Source organism: Vicia villosa, linkage group LG3, assembly GCF_029867415.1.
Source record: "Vicia villosa cultivar HV-30 ecotype Madison, WI linkage group LG3, Vvil1.0, whole genome shotgun sequence".
NCBI classification, from domain to species: domain Eukaryota; kingdom Viridiplantae; phylum Streptophyta; class Magnoliopsida; order Fabales; family Fabaceae; genus Vicia; species Vicia villosa.
In genome coordinates this window covers 94,990,171-95,009,183 of record NC_081182.1, presented here as the reverse complement: position 1 = coordinate 95,009,183, position 19,013 = coordinate 94,990,171, and the positions used below count along the sequence as shown (strand labels likewise).

The window sequence follows — 19,013 nt, the reverse complement described above, 5'->3', positions numbered from 1 at the left end:
GGAAATTTCACGGTTACTTCAACAAAAGGAAGAGGCCATTCAGCCATACAATGAGCCTCTAGAGATCATTAACCTTGGTTCCGATGGAAACAGAAAAGAAGTTAAGATTGGAGCTTCGCTCAGTTCAGAGATCAGAGAGAGTTTGATACAGCTGCTCAAAGAATTCTCAGATGTCTTCGCTTGGTCTTATCAAGATATGCCAGGGTTGGATACCAGTATAGTGGAGCATCACTTGCCATTAAAAGCAGAATGCCCTCCGGTCAAGCAAAAATTAAGAAGAACTCATCCGGAGATGGCCATGAAAATCAAAGAGGAAGTTCAAAAGCAGATCAACGCAGGTTTCCTCGTCACTTCAGAATACCCTCAGTGGTTAGCTAACATTGTTCCCGTTCCTAAGAAAGACGGAAAAGTCCGCATGTGCGTCGACTACAGAGATTTGAACAAAGCTAGCCCTAAGGATGATTTTCCTTTACCACATATTGATATGTTGGTAGACAGTACAGCAAAATCCAAAGTTTTCTCGTTCATGGACGGATTTTCAGGATATAACCAAATCAAAATGGCACCTGAAGACATGGAAAAAACAGCTTTCATCACCCCCTGGGGCACGTTCTGCTACCGTGTTATGCCTTTTGGACTAAAGAACGCAGGGGCAACTTATCAAAGGGCCATGACTACGCTTTTCCACGACATGATGCATAAGGAAGTGGAAGTTTATGTGGACGACATGATTGCCAAATCAGAAAATGAAGAAGATCACATACAGAATCTGACAAAGTTATTTCAACGCTTACGGAAGTTTCAGCTTCGCCTGAACCCCAACAAGTGCACCTTTGGTGTCTATTCAGGAAAACTCCTTGGTTTCATTATCAGCAAACGAGGAATTGAAGTAGATCCAGACAAAGTCAAGGCAATTCAAGAAATGCCTTCGCCCAGAACCGAGAAACAAGTTAGAGGATTTCTTGGACGTCTGAATTACATCTCGAGATTCATATATCTCATGACTGCAACTTGCGCTCCTATTTTCAAACTTCTACGGAAAAATCAAAGTTGCGTCTGGACAGATGATTGTCAGAAAGCGTTCGACAGCATTAAGGAATATCTGCTCGAACCACCCATCTTGTCTCCTCCAATGGAAGGAAGACCTTTGATAATGTACTTAACCGTCTTAGAAGACTCCATGGGTTGTGTCTTTGGACAGCAAGACGAGACAAAGAGAAAAGAGCATGCCATCTACTACCTGAGCAAGAAATTCACTGACTGTGAATCCCGCTACTCCATGCTCGAGAAGACGTGTTGTGCTTTAGCCTGGGCTGCCAAGCGTCTCCGCCATTACATGATTCGACATACTACTTGTTTGATCTCTCATATGGATCCAATCAAGTACATCTTTGAGAAGCCTGCTTTAACCGGGAGAATTGCCCGTTGGCAGATGTTGTTATCAGAATATGACATTGAGTATCACGCACAGAAAGCCGTGAAAGGAAGCATTCTAGCTGAGCACCTGGCTCACCACCCACTCAATGATCATGAATCAACCAGCTTCGACTTTCCGGACGAGGACGTCATGTACCTCAAGATGAAAGATTACGACGAACCACTACCAGACGAAGGACCTGAGATAGGATCCCAGTGGGGCTTAATCTTTGACGGAGCTGTCAATGCTTATGGACGAGGAATTGGGGCAATCATTGTTACACCTCAGGGTACCCATATTCCATTTACTGCCAGATTAACTTTCAAATGCACAAACAATGAGGCCGAATATGAAGCTTGCATCATGGGTCTCGAAGAAGCCGTGGATCTAAGAATCAAACACTTGGATGTATACGGAGATTCTGCTTTGGTCATCAATCAAATCAAAAGAGAATGGGAAACACGCCAACCAGGGCTAATTCCTTACAAAGACTACGCGAGAAGATTGTTACCATTCTTCGACAGGGTAGATTTTCATCACATTCCTCGTGAAGAAAACAATTTGGCTGATGCATTAGCCACACTCTCTTCCATGATTAGGATAAATCATTGGAATGACATTCCTCGGATCGATGTTATGCGCCTGGATAGGCCCGCTCATGTGTTCACAGTAGAAGCAATCATCGACGACAAACCGTGGCATCACGACATCAAGAACTATCTTCAAAAGCAAGAGTACCCTCTTGGGGCATCAAAGAAAGATAGAAAGACTTTGAGAAAGTTAGCTTGTAGATTCTTCTTGAATGAAGATGTTCTGTACAAGAGAAACTTCGACATGGTTCTGCTCAGATGCGTTGACAGAAAAGAAGCAGAAATACTCATGAGAGAAATACATGAAGGTTCCTTTGGTACTCACACCAATGGACATACCATGACAAGGAAAATACTGAGAGCAGGATATTATTGGCTGACGATGGAGTCAGATTGCTACCAGTACGCAAAGAGGTGTCACAAATGCCAGATCTACGCCGATAGAATTCATGTTCCACCATCTCTTCTCAACATACTCTCTTCCCCTTGGCCTTTCTCCATGTGGGGAATCGACATGATTGGAATGATCGAACCAAAAGCGTCCAACGGACATCGCTTCATCTTGGTAGCCATAGACTATTTCACCAAATGGGTTGAAGCAGCTTCATATGCAAACGTTACAAGACAAGTTGTCGTCAGGTTTATCAAGAATCACATCATCTGTCGCTACGGCGTTCCTAGCAAGATAATCACTGACAATGGGTCAAATTTGAATAACAAAATCATGAAGGAGCTTTGTGAAGAATTCAAGATCGAACATCACAACTCATCTCCTTACAGACCAAAGATGAATGGAGTTGTAGAAGCAGCTAACAAAAACATCAAGAAAATCATTCAGAAGATGGTCATCACTTACAAAGATTGGCATGAAATGCTCCCGTATGCTCTTCATGGTTACCGTACATCAGTACGTACTTCGACTGGAGCAACTCCTTTCTCCCTTGTATATGGCATGGAGGCAGTCCTACCTATAGAGGTTGAGATTCCATCAATGAGAGTTTTGATGGAGGCAAAATTAACAGAAGCCGAGTGGTGTCAAAGTAGATTCGATGAATTGAACTTAATCGAAGAAAAGCGCATGACAGCTTTATGCCACGGTCAGCTATATCAACAAAGAATGAAGAAAGCTTTCGACAAAAAGGTTCGACCTCGCACAATCAAAGAAGGCGACCTTGTACTCAAAAAGATTCAATCTTTTCTCACAGATTCAAGAGGGAAATGGACTCCCAATTATGACGGCCCCTACGTGGTCAAGAGAGCTTTCTCAGGAGGAGCCTTAATACTCACGACTATGGATGGAGAAGAATTCACCCGTCCTGTGAACGTCGACGCAGTCAAGAAATACTTCGCCTAAATAATTAAAAGAACAGCTCGCTAAGTTGAAAACTCGCAAAGAGCGACTTAGGCAAAAAAGAGCGTCTCGGTGAATCGAAAACCCGAAAGGGCGATTCAGGCAAAAATTAGAGACATAAAAAAAATATATTAATCAATCCCGGTAGACTTAAAACCCGAAAGGGGTAGTTTACGCAAAAGTTAGGGATATATGGCAAGTAACTGTGTTCAGGACAAACTTGATCATTCAAAAATCCATAGCGGAGTATTCATCAGCAGTAGGTCATCTTCTACAAAGCACGAATACAGCGCAACTCGGAGTGGAAGGGAAAGATAACGGTCGTCACGTTTCATCGTAGCCCTTTTCCCGAAAATTACCAATTTCCAACTTTGTAAATACTCCATGGAATCAAGCATTTGGCTGATTACCATTCCATATATAATAATTTGAGCCTTGTGATTTTCCTTTGCAATCTAGTCTTATTCAGTTTCTTGGAATGCATTTTAAGTTTAAACAGTCAATTTCTTGAAACAAATGTTTTCATAAAATAAAAATGAATTTACTTGCAAAAATAAAGGTGAAATTTCTTTCTAAGGTTTACAAACAATAGGAAGAATGCAAACAGTTGCTCCGAGAACGGTTGAGACTCCGGGAACCAATATTTCCCCATGAGGTCGCTTTGCGAACATCTCCCGATGATGGATCTTCACTTCAATTCGTATTACTCACTTCGGACAGCGGACAACTGATAACCAGATATTCCCAACAGAGTTCGAACTACAAGAAGAGGACATCTTCTGATCAACAAGAATTCAAGTCGTATCTTAGGATTTTCCATCCGCGACAATTCTATTCACATTCACTTTACATTTTATCATTGTCATAATATTCATGCATACATTACATCATAATTGCATAGCCGAATCAGGCTTTGATCCTGTAAATGCCTAAGTCATTGAGGCATGAACTCAAGTTTCCCCTGCAAGTTCCGGAGAAACTTTTTCCTTCGAAACAACAGTTCATACACAAGGATCTCACCAAGCAAGTCAACAGATGGTAGTCTCCCTCAAAGAGATAGTTTGTTCACTTTTGGAATTCCTCAGCCGAGAATCTCCTGCAGAGCGACATTCGACAGTCTTCTTTAGATAAGATAGTCTGCTTCACATTTTGGAATTCCCTACAGGTTTGGTATTTCCCCAGCAGGGTCAAGAGGTGCCACTTCTTGATAAAGAAAAATTCAGAATCTCCCAGCAGATCGACAAATGATTCCCCAGCGGAGTCAGCGAATGATAGTCTTCGTCCAGAAGATAGTTCAGATTCCCCAACAGAGTCAGCAAATGGCAGTCTCTTTCAGCAGAAGACAGTTTGCTCACTTTCTTTCATGACAGGGTCGACAAATGGCAGTCTCTCCCAGTAGAAGACAGTTTGCTCCCCTAGCAATTGGCAAATGGCAGTCTTTTCCCAAGAAAAGACAGTTTGTCTGTTAAATACTCAAGAGATCAACAAATGGCAGTTTCTTCGAACAGTTTGTTTGTTTCTGGGATGTTTAACTCCCCACAGAGTCGATGAATGGCAGTGTTCCTCTTAGGAAAACAGTTCGTTGATTCCCCAGGCATCAGTTGACGAATGGCAGTTTTCACCCCGAAAACAGTTCGTCCGCCTTCAAAAAAAGTCATTAGCCCCTCAAAAGAGCGCGGGCCCATATGACAATCTTTCAAAGATGCCAAGTCAAAAGGGAAGATGGTGAAGTTTCTTTATTTACCGTCAAATGGTATCTTACCTCCAAGTGCTGGTAAGAAGTTTGATGAGGAAACAAACCTTTGAAGTTTCTTTATTTACCGTCAAATGGTATCTTACCTCCAAGTGCTGGTAAGAAGTTTGATGAGGAAACAAACCTTTGAAGTTTCTTTATTTACCGTCAAATGGTATCTTACCTCCAAGTGCTGGTAAGAAGTTTGATGAGGAAACAAACCTTTGAAGTTTCTTTATTTACCGTCAAATGGTATCTTACCTCCAAGTGCTGGTAAGAAGTTTGATGAGGAAACAAACCCTTGAAGTTTCTTTATTTACCGTCAAATGGTATCTTACCTCCAAGTGCTGGTAAGAAGTTTGATGAGGAAACAAACCTTTGGAGATTTTCTCTTTATCTGAGATATTGTCCAAACACAACTGAGACCAGTTTCGAGATTTGGACATCCGGAACAAGAGGAGGTTGTTTACCTTTTTCTAAGTACCAACACTTAGTTAAAGAAGATGGATTGCGCATCCTACATTGCCATCCATTCACCAGAATCCACATCAAGTATTTCTGCAGGAGTTTGTCTCCTCATCCCCCGCCAAGTGCGACAACGGGATCAAATCATGCAAAGATTTTATCATCTCAGGAGCGCCCAAAATTCGGGCATTCTTTGATATTTAAGTCTCTTTTACGCAGGAGAGATCGAGATCTCAATCTCTCTCCCTCCAGATAAAAGAAACTTAAATAGGGGCATCTGTCATACCCTAATTTTTGACCCCCCTGAGATGACATATCTTTAGGATTTTCATCAGGTCAAAGCAAGTACCCCGAGCAGTCACTTCTTCATCTGGCATTTAATTGAGGATGCTCAAAAACAAGAAAACTCAGGCAAAGGATCAATCAATAGAAGGATTAGTCTCTAATACAATCATAAGACTCAAGAGCTTCATTATTTCACCTATGATTGATTAGACACCCAGTCATCTGAGTACAGGTTTACTCAGGTCACCAGACTGGGGTTTTTTTAGCCTATCAAGGACTAAAATCAGGGATCACCTTTGGGAAACCCTAAAAAGCCCCCGGGGATCATTCAAAGACATCAATCATCTTCAAATAGCTCATATGACAAGATCCACTGGACATCACACCTCAATTCAAAGTCTACAGTCATTATTTTCATATGGTCGACAATTAGGGTTTTTGACCTAATTCACCAGGATGGTTGACTTTTAATCAGGGCATGGATCTAAAAACTCAAGACATGATTCAAGAACCTCTACTACCTCAATATAATCCATTTACATCATTCATTTGAGGAGAAGATCTTGATTCTACACAAAAGTCCAAATTTTCACTTTATCAGGAAAAAGTCAACCATATGGGTTCACCTTTGACTTTTAAGATTTTTGGTCAAACCATGACTTTCAAAGATCAATATCATCAATATATGGATATTAAAGTCATTTGACCAAAGAAATTCAAAGAGATTCACCAAGGAGCAAAAAGTCGGGAATTAGGGTTTTTGAGGGCACTGTGGGAACTCAAAATTTCACCTACACAACTCAAAAAACTTCCAACATGAAAGTTGTAGATCTTGCAAAATAAAACAACATCTTACAAAGGAACTTTTTTCAAAAGATCAATCATTTAAGAGTTTTGGAAATTTTGGAGTTTTAGGTCATAAACACTTAGAAATTTTTCTAACTGTTTTAACCTAGTTTTCTTCCAACTTTGGCCTCATTTTTCACAAATTTGCCAAAGGATTCTGAAGAAACTCCAAACTAATGATTTGAAGTAGATGTTTAGGGCTTTCCAAATTGTGTTCAACCTTCTCCAAATTCATTTTGAGCTAAGAGTTATGCTTGTTCAAAGTTGGCCTCATGAAGTGAAATTATAGGTCATGCATCATTTTGGAACTTTGAAATTTTGTGCACATGACCTCAAATATGGATGCTACACGACCCATAACACATCTGAAAACATGCCATGCATTCATTTTCACCATGCCATGATAATTGAAGAAGATTCTAAAAACAAGAACATGTGATTATGTAATGATTACATTTAGGAATTTATGGCAAATTGATGAATCACCCAAGGAATCTTCTCACCAACCAATTAGAGCTCACTTTGCATCTGAAATGTTCCCCAAGATCAGATAGAATCAATGGATAGGGGAAGCTAGCCCGGAAATGCATCATTGCATTTAGGATCTTTTCAAAATTTCTTCTTGGCTAAGAAACCAAACTTCTTTCATTAAGCAAGCTCACCACAGCCAATTGATCTGCATTCATTTGCCTATAAATAGGAGGGCATACTTCAGTAGAAAAACACACCAAAGCAACCATATTCCTTGCTTTCTCTTTCTCTTCTCATGCTTATTGTTTTTCAAAGTTCTTTGGCAAGAAGAATCGTTTTCTTCAAACCAGAGCTTATCTTTGGAAAGTAAGCATTCTAACATCTCAAGGGAGGTCATTTGAGGTGATCCAAGCACCTGGATCATTTCTGTAAGTGGAGGAACACCATTGTTGCTCTCACTTTGAAGCTGTTGCAGTTGAAGGTCCATAGTGCAATTCAGAAGGTTTCCAATCGAGCCAAGCATCCAGGCACGTTCCATAGGAGGTAGTGAAGCTGTTCAGATGGCTGCAGCTCATCTGTAACTCAAGAATCATCACTCTCCATGTTCACTTGAAGCTCAAATCGAGGGAGGTCCATAGAACAATTCAGAAAGATTGAGGTTACAACAAGCATTCAGTTAGCATCACTGAGTCCCAAGGAAGCTTTTGGGATCATTCATACAAGCCCAGTTGCTCTCTATCATCCTCACGACCTCCATTTTCAGAGGTAAGTTTCTGAACTCCACCTCTTTAATTTAAGCACTCTTTATGATATAGCTCGATTATATCTTGTTCAGCATCATCAGAGGATTGAAAACCCTCTATCATCATTCATTTATTCATCTTGTTTGTCATTTAATTTCAAATTTAGGGTTCATATGTTCTTAGAGTTCTCTGAGAAATTAGGTAGTTATAGCTAATATAAATAAATGTTAGTTACATATCTGAGTTCGTGAGGAAATTTAGAGCAAAATTGATGTTTACATCATGTCATTTAGTTGAGAAACCAAAGAGTTAGAAATTTTAGAATTTGAGAGCTTGAGGAAGAAGACGACCATGGCTGTGGCGCGCAAAATTCAAATCCAAGGGCAGGGTTTATTTTATTTTGAGTAGTATGCGTTTTACAAACGAATTCATCGTTTGCCCTAGTGGCCTCACTTACGCCCTTAGTCTCCTCATGCCTCAAGTCTGGGGTTCGAATCCCCCTCGCCCCAGACTTTTTGATTCTTTTATTTTTCAATGATTTACCACTTGTTTTGAAACATAACCAAATGGGTGTGTGTCATTGTCACTAAGCGCGCGTTGGCTCAGTGGTGTTGTTTTGGGCTGGTAACATAAAGGGCGTGGGTTCAAACCTGGTTGGTGACAAAACCCTATTTTTTACCACTTTTTTCCATTTGATTTCTTCACAACTTCAACCAATTATTTAACCTATCAAATTAATTTATTTTCACTTCATTTTTCACACACTTGTCATTTAATATATCTATTTTATGAATAATCAAAAAAATCATAAAAATATTATTTATTTCATATATTTTTATTAGGTTTAAAATAGTATGTTTTAAGTGTTTTCTTAAATACTTTAAATGCATATATTCATTTTGTTTTAACCTAATTATTTTTGTGAATAAAGCTTATGATAAAACCCTAATTATTTAGGTCTTAATTAGGCATAGATCTTTTTTTTCTTTACCTTAATTAAGTTGACTTTCTGTCAATTTTCAAAAACTGTTTTCAATCTCCGAATAAATCGAATAATTAAGGTTTTCAAACAACAAAACCTTATATTATTTCAAATCATTTTCAAAACTAATTTTACACCAGTACTATAAAGTACTGGGCCTCTAATAGAGTGTAAGTCCCAAACACCTTCTCTTCTTAGCTTGTTTTCAAAACTGTATTTTCAAAATCTTCTTTCTGTTTTCAAAACATTCTTCTGGTATTTGAAGGGCATTATTCCCGGTGAAACTCTTCAGATACCTATGTGACCTTTGTCCATCTTCACTTCTTCTGTTTTCAAAAACCATTAACTGTTTATCATAAATATTCAACTATTATCAACAAAACAACAAAAAATAATGTTGAGGCTCTGTACATACTTCTTCAAAGGCCTCCACTCCATCCAGGTTAGGCTTTACAAGCTTTCAATTTACAGTCTTTATTTAAATTACTGTCAAATATAAACTGTGCATATATATTAGTTTAGAACTACGTTTGAGTATAAACCTTAGGACAGTTAAACTATATATATATTATAGGAATATGACCTAGGATTGAGAATGTCTTCCCGGTGAAGGCTCTTTCCTAATTAGAGATCTGTAGTTCAAACCCCCAAGATGAATTATTCCCGGTGAAACATCTTGGCAAAAACCTTAGAATCCAAAAAAATAGGACACATCCACCCAAAGAGGAATTATTCCCGGTGAAACCTCTTACCCATTTGCTTAGAGCCAAAATAAGTTCAAAACTACATAGCTTTCTCTTGTGCTATAATAAGGACCCTCGATTAGCCTCCTCTTGGGCTTTGTACAAGGACCCACAGGCTTCTTAAAAGCATTTCCAGCTTCCTCTTGAGCTTGTATACAAGGACCCATCAGGTTTCTTATAAACATAGGAACAGGTCTTTAGTCACCTTTTAACATACTCTGGTGAGTTTCTTCCAATTTAAACCAGACTTTAAACAAGCTAAGTTTGTCTCAATTTCACATTGAGTACACCTTTTGGAATGAGAGACATGGACAGTCTCTGTCACCCTTATCTTCATCAATCTTCCTTAGTAGAGTCTAGGATCTATGTGTGCTTATCCTCAAAGTGTCAGCCTTCATCTTGGGCTTTAAAACAAGAAGTCTCCAATAGATAATCTTTCTGCTTTCATTTTAATAAAATCCCCTGGAAAGGGTTAGCCTCCAAAACCATTTCTTCATTTTAATAAAAACCCCTGGAAAGGGTTAGCCTCCAAAATCATTCCTTCATCTTAACAAAACCCTGGAAAGGGTTAGCCTCCAATATCAGTCTTTCAAAACCAAATATTCATTCTCTTAAGAGATAATTCCCCCAAAAAAAAGAGTCAAAACCCCTGGAAAGGGTCAGCCTCCAAAAACATGATAAAGTCAGTCTTTTAACAGACAAATTCACCAGCTGAGTCAAAATCCCTGGAAAGGGTTAGCTTCCAAAGAAAAACAGTCTTTTAATAAATAATCTCCTCAGTAGAGTCAAAACCAACAAAAACAGTTAGCCTCAACCTTGGGCTTCATACAAGGCACCAAACAATAAAACTCCCCTGTCAAGAGTCAGCCACAACCTTGGGCATTGTACAAGGCAGATAATAGAGTCTCCCCAGTGAGCTCTTCATCATCTAATAGCCACAACCTTGGGCTTTGTACAAGGCAGATTAAACCATATTTTTATGTGTCAAAGATTCCTAACACCTAGGATCTTTTCCCCATAGAGTCATCCATACTCAGTTTATTTAAGAGTTAGCCACAACCTTGGGCTTTGTACAAGGCAGAAAATAATGTTTTTTTTTTCCTAGCTAGAGTCAGCCTCAATTCTGGGCTTTGTACAGAACACCAAATAAAAATCCATCAAAATAAACACTCTCCAAATAGAGTCAGCCTCAATTCTGGGCTTTGTACAGAACACCAAATAAAAATCCATCAAAATAAACACTCTCCAAATAGAGTCAGCCTCAATTCTGGGCTTTGTACAGAACACCAAAATATCCTGTAATTAATCCCCAGTGGAGTCATCTCCCAGAGTCAAATATTTTAATTAATCAATCAAAAAGCCTCAAGCTTGGGCCTCATACAAGCCAGCTAAAGTCAAATCTTTTATACAGTAGATAGACATAGCTTATCTCTATAGAGATATTTTTACTACTCTACCACATTCAAACAAACAAACATTTCCATTTCAATTTCAATTTTAATCAAGTCTCCCATTTAGGATTTTGAAAGGCATGAGCTGGCAGTAAAACCCAGACATGTGGTAACTTTCCCTAATTTGGATGAGAAACTTTCTTTCATTTAAGAGGCATTTGACTGGTATACTTGCACATACACAAGTAAGGTCCCCCTCTTGAATGAAATGAATTCAGTTATTCTGTCACTCTTTTAAATGTTTGTGGTAGAATAGTACAAATACCTCTCTGTAAAGATGACTTCATGTCTCTTTACTGTAGACAGAGATTTAATTCCAAGCTTCAACCTTGAGCTTCAAGCAAGGCACCAAAAACAAGTAATTTCCCTAGTTAGTTCCCCGAACTACATTAAGCTCTGACTTCCACTATGGATATGTAGGCATAAGGTTCACAAGGAATCTCAGCGAGCTAATAAAATACCAAAAATAGTCAGTCTGTCTGTCTGTCTTTCTTTTATTCAATTCAATTCTCTCTCCTAACACAAAGGAGAAACTTTCCCAATCATTAGCAGCAAACACAATCACAATGACACAGAGAAGGTTCCTGTAGAGTACTACAGATATGTAGGATGTTTAAACACTTCCCTATGTATAACCGACCCCCCGGACTCCAGAATTTCTAGTCTAGGTGAAATCCTCACACTTAGCAAACTCCTAGGGTTTAGTTGAGATCTTTTTTTTCCCTTTCCTACTCGTAGGACAAATAAGAAAGTTCGTGTGATATCGTAGGAAGAACTGAAAAAAAATTCATCCCACCACGGGCGCATTCTCCTTCCAAATTTCGCGTGAAGGGTTTAGCGTGCCGTCCTCCCAAGTGAAACGGGGAGGTAAAAAAAACGACACCACACTCCTTCTTCAATTAATGCCTAGCATAGTGTTATAAATAAATCATTTACATTTATCAAGGAATATGATTTACTCAATGATATTAATACTTAACATAGTTATTCTACAAATGAAAAAATATTTAACATTTAAAAATTGATATAACATACTGAAGTTGTATTTGTAATGGATTCGACGATTAAAGGAACTATTTCACGAAGTTCTGTAACAATTTTAGAAATATGAGAAAAAACATCATTCCCACCAATCTCTCCCACTAGAAACAATGATTGTTTGAAGAAGCTATCGCACTCTAAGAATTCAGTAAGAAAACAAAAATATGTTAGTCATATAAAATAAAATCTATGTAAGTGACAAAAAATATATAATATGAAAGAAGTTAGGGAAAAACCTTCTTTGCTTTTACATAAGGATGGTTTTATCTTTTTAAACCAACCAAACTGCACACTCAATGAGTTTTGTGTCGCTAGTGGTCTAACTCCACTACGGTCAAAATACTTGAACTCAAGTGCAGTTGAACCGGCATATGCAAAATTAACTCCCTTTTTTATGTCATCTTGACTTTGGGTGATATTTCTATAGGGCGGTAAAAATGGTAACCCGTATGCTTCAGCTGTAATTAAAATGATCGTGAGCTAGTGAATATCTTACTCAAAAATATGTCAACGTTAAGTATTATTGATTTTAATTCTATCAACTATATTAAAATACGTCAAGCCATAAGGTATTATGAAAAGAGTAATGTGTTAAATTACCTATGAAATCTATGATGAGTCTCCCATTACACAATCGTCCTGATGGATGTTTGAAGTACGTTGAACCATAAGGACTATTTTTATCCATTTGTGCATGGTCAAATGCGGAATTTCCGGTGTCACTTGTAGAGTCGCCAAAGTTAAATATGGCTTGGTACGGTAGAGGATTAGCATTTGAAATAATATTTCCAAAAACACCACATGCAATGGTGATACTAAAGACAAACAAGATCTTCATGGTGCTATAAAAAGTTATGAAAGAACTAATAATATTGATGTGTGTTTGGAAATGAGAATTATCAATGTTATATATACTTGCTCCTTTTTCTTTTTTGTAGCAATCTTTCAAATGTTAGTTGGAACTTGTTTAACTATTTTTTATTTTTGTAATGTTATGATGTGAGATCTAACTGATAATTTCCAACACATATACATCAATAGACACATAATCATTAGTCTAAAAATAATATTTGTTGTCATTAGTGTTCTTATTGTTGTTGTTTCACTTTCTATTTTTATCCTATCCATCTAAACTCTCCTAAACAAATATCCATACACTCAAATTAGAAATCATAATAATTCTGTTATATTTACTTTTGAATATATATATATATATATATATATATATATATATATATATATATATATATATATATATATATATATATATATATATATAAATATATATATATATATATATATATTATAGAAAGAAGAAAGTTATTGTGATGTGTAAGAATATTAGTAAATTTAAACAAATAGGTTTATAAATTAACATCCAAAGAAAAAAATACAATATCTATGTAAAAAACCAAAAGAGATAATAAATCATTAAAACTTTTAATGTATTTAAAGACCATTATTTTAGGTAATTTATTATTAATTTCATTTTAACCTGTTGAATCAAATAACAATTTAAATTATACACAAAATGTCAAATTTGGACTTTAGCATGCCAAGTATTATTTACTTACTTGTGTTCTTTTCCTAGAAGTATAATTTTTCTTCAAATTTATTTAATATCGAATTTGAATATGTAAAATTTAATTTTGAAATTAAATTATATATGGCAGCATTTTGATTCATGGGCCCCGAAAACAAAGGTCATATCATTCATGTTCTTGAAGATGTTTATTCCCCCGAAATTTCAAAGTTTGCATTAGTATACAAAACGTTTGAAGGAGTTGAAAATTATAATAATTAGATCCTTTAAAATATGCAAGAAAGAAATCACAAGGAGTTTCTAAGGGTGTGGAGTCATGTTGTGTGCATGTAACTTGCTAGATCATTCTCCATCTTCAAGGAGTTCATTTCCATTCCAAAATAATATCAAATAAGTTTCACATCCACGCACACACACATACATCGGATATAAATATCTCATTGGTGGTGACGTCAATCATGTATGTAACTCAATTGTGTTATTAATTTAATCATTTTATTCTGCTTTTTGTTTCTTATCACTTTTTGCATTTACTTCCCCGTTAGCTTATATATCAGACTCTCAATAACGATAATTTAAATTTTAACATGTAAACCTATCAAAATAGAACCCCAAAAATATATTACTCTAGTTCTGGAGTAATCTTCGTGTTCATTTGTTAAAAAGGAATAAATCAATGGGATATATATATATATATATATATATATATATATATATATATATATATATATATATATATATATATATATATATATAACCTTAATATGACGGGTCATTCAAGGAGAAAAAATTTCAACCAAAATAATAATAAAAAGATTAATTTGAATGAAGATGAGCAACAAGTTTAAGTGCCTATGCAAGATGGAGTTTTTAATGTTGGTCTACCTTTCATTGTTGTTGTTAGTTAAATATATTCAAGTCATGTAAGAGTCCCTCATATGCAAAGGTTTTATGCTTATTGGTTACTCCCGAGTTTTATCCCCCGACATTAGGCTTTTTACAATTGCCATTAGTGGGCATCACTTTTCGAGCATCATATGCTAATCGATATTTTTGAATTATAATGAATCATATTTAAACAAGCAATCGTGGTTTTCTCCAAAAATTTATGGAAACTTTAAGCCACCTTAAGTTACTTGTAGAATATTTTAACATCTTGGAAAGCTTATGGAAGATACAAATTGTGATATGGTGATTACGATTATCTGCAAAATTACTACTTTGTTTAGTTCCATCATAAAAAATTATATCGCGACAGACCAAACATTGACCACAAAAATGGATGGTATTATTGATGCTCTATGGGAATCAAATTATGGTATTAATGTCAACATTTTAATGAACAATGACATTGTATAATGAATGACAGAGCACCAATATTTTTGAACATTTGTATTCAAATCTCTTTCGTATTCTCTTTACTTTCCACTCCAATATACTCTGGACTTAAGAATTTCAACTTTTTTTTAAAATAAAACATCACAATTCAGCATCCCCTCTATTTATGTTTATCTCAACTTCAAAACTTAATTAATTCTAGGGACTAAAACTTCTAAATTTACTAAGTTTGCTGGAGAGACTGATGAACAAACTTTGGAATATGTAGCCAAGTGCAATTTTTATTATGGATATTCAGATATTGATGATTATTTAAAGTGAATTAATTCCTCGTTATTTGAATAAGATATGTTCCCTTGATTTCCCACTTTACCATCAAATTCAATTTTCAATTCGAAGTATTTAGAAACTATTTTTCTAAAAAAAACGTATTTATAGGAGAAACTAATTATAATGTTACGTTGTGGCTAAAATACCAAATAAATGCACTAAGTAATTGATAATTATACCACTAGATTGATACAAAATGAAACATAGGTTCATGACTAGGATCCCAAAATATAAACTAGTGCAAATGATTGCAGCATGTCTTAACTACGATAATCTAAAGAAAATGGTTAGACTTAAACTTAAAATGGGCAGATAATTCAAAATTGATCTTAAAATTAAAGCTTGACAAGGAAAAATACATGAAAAAAGAACATATTCATCAAAAGAACCTTCATATCTAAGTGTTTAAATTTTTATTTGTTTTTTTTAAAAGAATAATAATTAAATCACAACAAAAATAATTTTCATTTCAAACAATGAGAATAATTATTATTATTATTATTATACGAAGATAAATAAATCATTTACATATATAACTATCACAAATTTAAAGGCAATTTTATTTCATTTACCGATAATGATTCAATTTAAAAATAAACTGACATTCACCTCATGGAATACATTTGAAATTCTTCTAGTAGAGATTAAGTATAATCATATGTAAAAATCATCAAAAAATGTATTTAATAAAGTGCGCGGTTATTAGATCTATGCTATCTTAACAGGAGCGGGTTTTAGAGAAGGATTTGCAAAAGGTCCTTCCACTAAACCTTTTGCTATTTGCCTATGTGCTGCTTCAGTAAAGTGGGCTCCATCCCAATTTATTTGTTTTGTTGGATCAGAGCAAACTGTTGTACCGGGCGTTCCACAAAACTTTTCATTAACATTGTAAGTTCCACCGCCTCCGCAACAAGCTTTCAAAAACTCAACCTTATCAGAAGTAAATCCTGCAACATTAATGTACACATAATAAGGTACATGTTAAAAATAATTGTACAAGAATAAATTAACGTAAACTTGATAGGAAAAGAAAATACTATCTCCACAAACCATATTGTTCTGGTGCTTGATATAAACGTTTGGCATCGTTGTAGTAGTCAAAATATACTATCTTAGCTTGAGGGTGCTTTTGTTTTAATGTCTCTATAGAACTTTTTAGTTTCTCATTAAAGTATTCAGTAAAAGTGTTGTAAGATATCAAACATCCAAATTCATCATAGTCTTCTTTCTTCTTACTATTCACCGCAGACAATAATCCAGCATTGCACCCTATTGGAAAGTTTCCTGGAACCGCTAGCTCTACTGCTCCTTCTTCAATTAATGCCTAGCATAGTGTTATAAATAAATCATTTACATTTATCAAGGAATATGATTTACTCAATGATATTAATACTTAACATAGTTATTCTACAAATGAAAAAATAATTAACTTTTAAAAATTGATATAACATACTGAAGTTGTATTTGTAATGGATTCGACGATTAAAGGAACTATTTCACGAAGTTCTGTAACAGTTTTAGAAATATGAGAAAAAACATCATTCCCACCAATCTCTCCCACTAGAAACAATGATTCTTTGAAGAAGCTATCGCACTCTAAGAATTCAGTAAGAAAACAAAAATATGTTAGTCATATAAAATAAAATCTATGTAAGTGACAAAAAATATATAATATGAAAGAAGTTAGGGAAAAACCTTCTTTGCTTTTACATAAGGATGGTTTTATCTTTTTAAACCAACCAAACTGCACACTCAATGAGTTTTGTGTCGCTAGTGGTCTAACTCCACTACGGTCAAAATACTTGAACTCAAGTGCAGTTGAACCGGCATATGCAAAATTAACTCCCTTTTTTATGTCATCTTGACTTTGGGTGATATTTCTATAGGGCGGTAAAAATGGTAACCCGTATGCTTCAGCTGTAATTAAAATGATCGTGAGCTAGTGAATATCTCACTCAAAAATATGTCAACGTTAAGTATTATTGATTTTAATTCTATCAACTATATTAAAATACGTCAAGCCATAAGGTATCATGAAAAGAGTAATGTGTTAAATTACCTATGAAATCTATGATGAGTCTCCCATTACACAATCGTCCTGATGGATGTTTGAAGTACGTTGAACCATAAGGACTATTTTTATCCATTTGTGCATGGTCAAATGCGGAATTTCCGGTGTCACTTGTAGAGTCGCCAAAGTTAAATATGGCTTGGTACGGTAGAGGATTAGCATTTGAAATAATATTTCCAAAAACACCACATGCAATGGTGATACTAAAGACAAACAAGATCTTCATGGTGCTATAAAAAGTTATGAAAGAACTAATAATATTGATGTGTGTTTGGAAATGAGAACTATCAATGTTATATATACTTGCTCCTTTTTCTTTTTTGTAGCAATCTTTCAAATGTTAGTTGGAACTTGTTTAACTATTTTTTATTTTTGTAATGTTATGATGTGAGATCTAACTGATAATGTCCAACACATATACATCAATAGACACATAATCATTAGTCTAAAAATAATATTTGTTGTCATTAGTGTTCTTATTGCTGTTGTTTCACTTTCTATTTTTATCCTATCCATCTAAACTCTCCTAAACAAATATCCATACACTCAAATTAGAAATCATAATAATTCTGTTATATTTACTTTTGAATATATATATATATATATATATATATATATATATATATATATATATATATATATATATATATATATATATTATAGAAAGAAGAAAGTTATTGTGATGTGTAAGAATATTAGTAAATTTAAAGAAATAGGTTTATAAATTAACATCCAAAGAAAAAAATACAATATCTATGTAAAAAACCAAAAGAGTTAATAAATCATTAAAACTTTTAATGTATTTAAAGACCATTATTTTAGGTAATTTATTATTAATTTCATTTTAACCTGTTGAATCAAATAACCATTTAAATTATACACAAAATGTCAAATTTGGACTTTAGCATGCCAAGTATTATTTACTTACTTGTGTACTTTTCCCGGAAGTATAATTTTTCTTCAAACTTATTTAATATCGAATTTGAATATGTAAAATTTAATTTTGAAATTAAATTATATATGGCAGCATTTTGATTCATGGGCCCCGAAAACAAAGGTCATATCATTCATGTTCTTGAAGATGTTTATTCCCCCGAAATTTAAAAGTTTGCATTAGTATACAAAACGTTTGAAGGAGTTGAAAATTATAATAATTAGATTCTTTAAAATATGCAAGAAAGAAATCACAAGGAGTTTCTAAGGGGTGTGGAGTCATGTTGTGTGCATGTAACATGCTAGATCATTCTCCATCTTCAAGGAGTTCATTTCCACTCCAAAATAATGTCAAATAAGTTTCACATCCACGCACACACACATACATCGGATATAAAAATCTCATTGGTGGTGACGTCAATCATGTATGTAACTCAATTGTGTTATTAATTTAATCATTTTATTCTGCTTTTTGTTTCTTATCACTTTTTGCATTTACTTCCCTGTTAGCTTATATATCAGACTCTCAATAACTATAATTTAAATTTTAACATGTAAACCTATCAAATTAGAACCCCAAAAATATATTACTCTAGTTCTGGAGTAATCTTCGTGTTCATTTGTTAAAAAGGAATAAATAAATGGGATATATATATATATATATATATATATATATATATA

The 19,013-nt window shown here is 34.9% G+C and overlaps 2 protein-coding genes across 2 annotated transcripts in view; both read right to left on the bottom strand.

Moving 5' to 3' along the window:
- The window catches only part of LOC131658598 (GDSL esterase/lipase At5g45910-like), a 23,825-nt gene extending 10,870 nt beyond the window's left edge, over window positions 1–12,955 (bottom strand). Inside the window, exons 1-4 of the mRNA XM_058927875.1 lie at window positions 12,718–12,955; window positions 12,354–12,575; window positions 12,112–12,254; window positions 11,965–11,982 (exon numbers count right to left, since the gene is read on the bottom strand). Of these exons, the coding sequence (XP_058783858.1) occupies window positions 11,965–11,982; window positions 12,112–12,254; window positions 12,354–12,575; window positions 12,718–12,955 (621 nt within the window). The remainder of the gene's footprint in view (window positions 1–11,964; window positions 11,983–12,111; window positions 12,255–12,353; window positions 12,576–12,717) is intronic.
- Window positions 12,956–16,036: 3,081 nt separating this feature from the next.
- On the bottom strand, window positions 16,037–17,625 carry LOC131656373 (GDSL esterase/lipase At5g45910-like). The gene is made up of 5 exons (XM_058926105.1): window positions 17,388–17,625; window positions 17,024–17,245; window positions 16,782–16,924; window positions 16,379–16,652; window positions 16,037–16,275 (listed from the first exon to the last, which is right to left on the bottom strand). The coding sequence occupies exons 1-5, from the start codon at window positions 17,623–17,625 to the stop codon at window positions 16,037–16,039; spliced, it is 1,116 nt and encodes a 371-aa protein (XP_058782088.1).
- Between the last annotated feature and the right edge of the window lie 1,388 nt (window positions 17,626–19,013).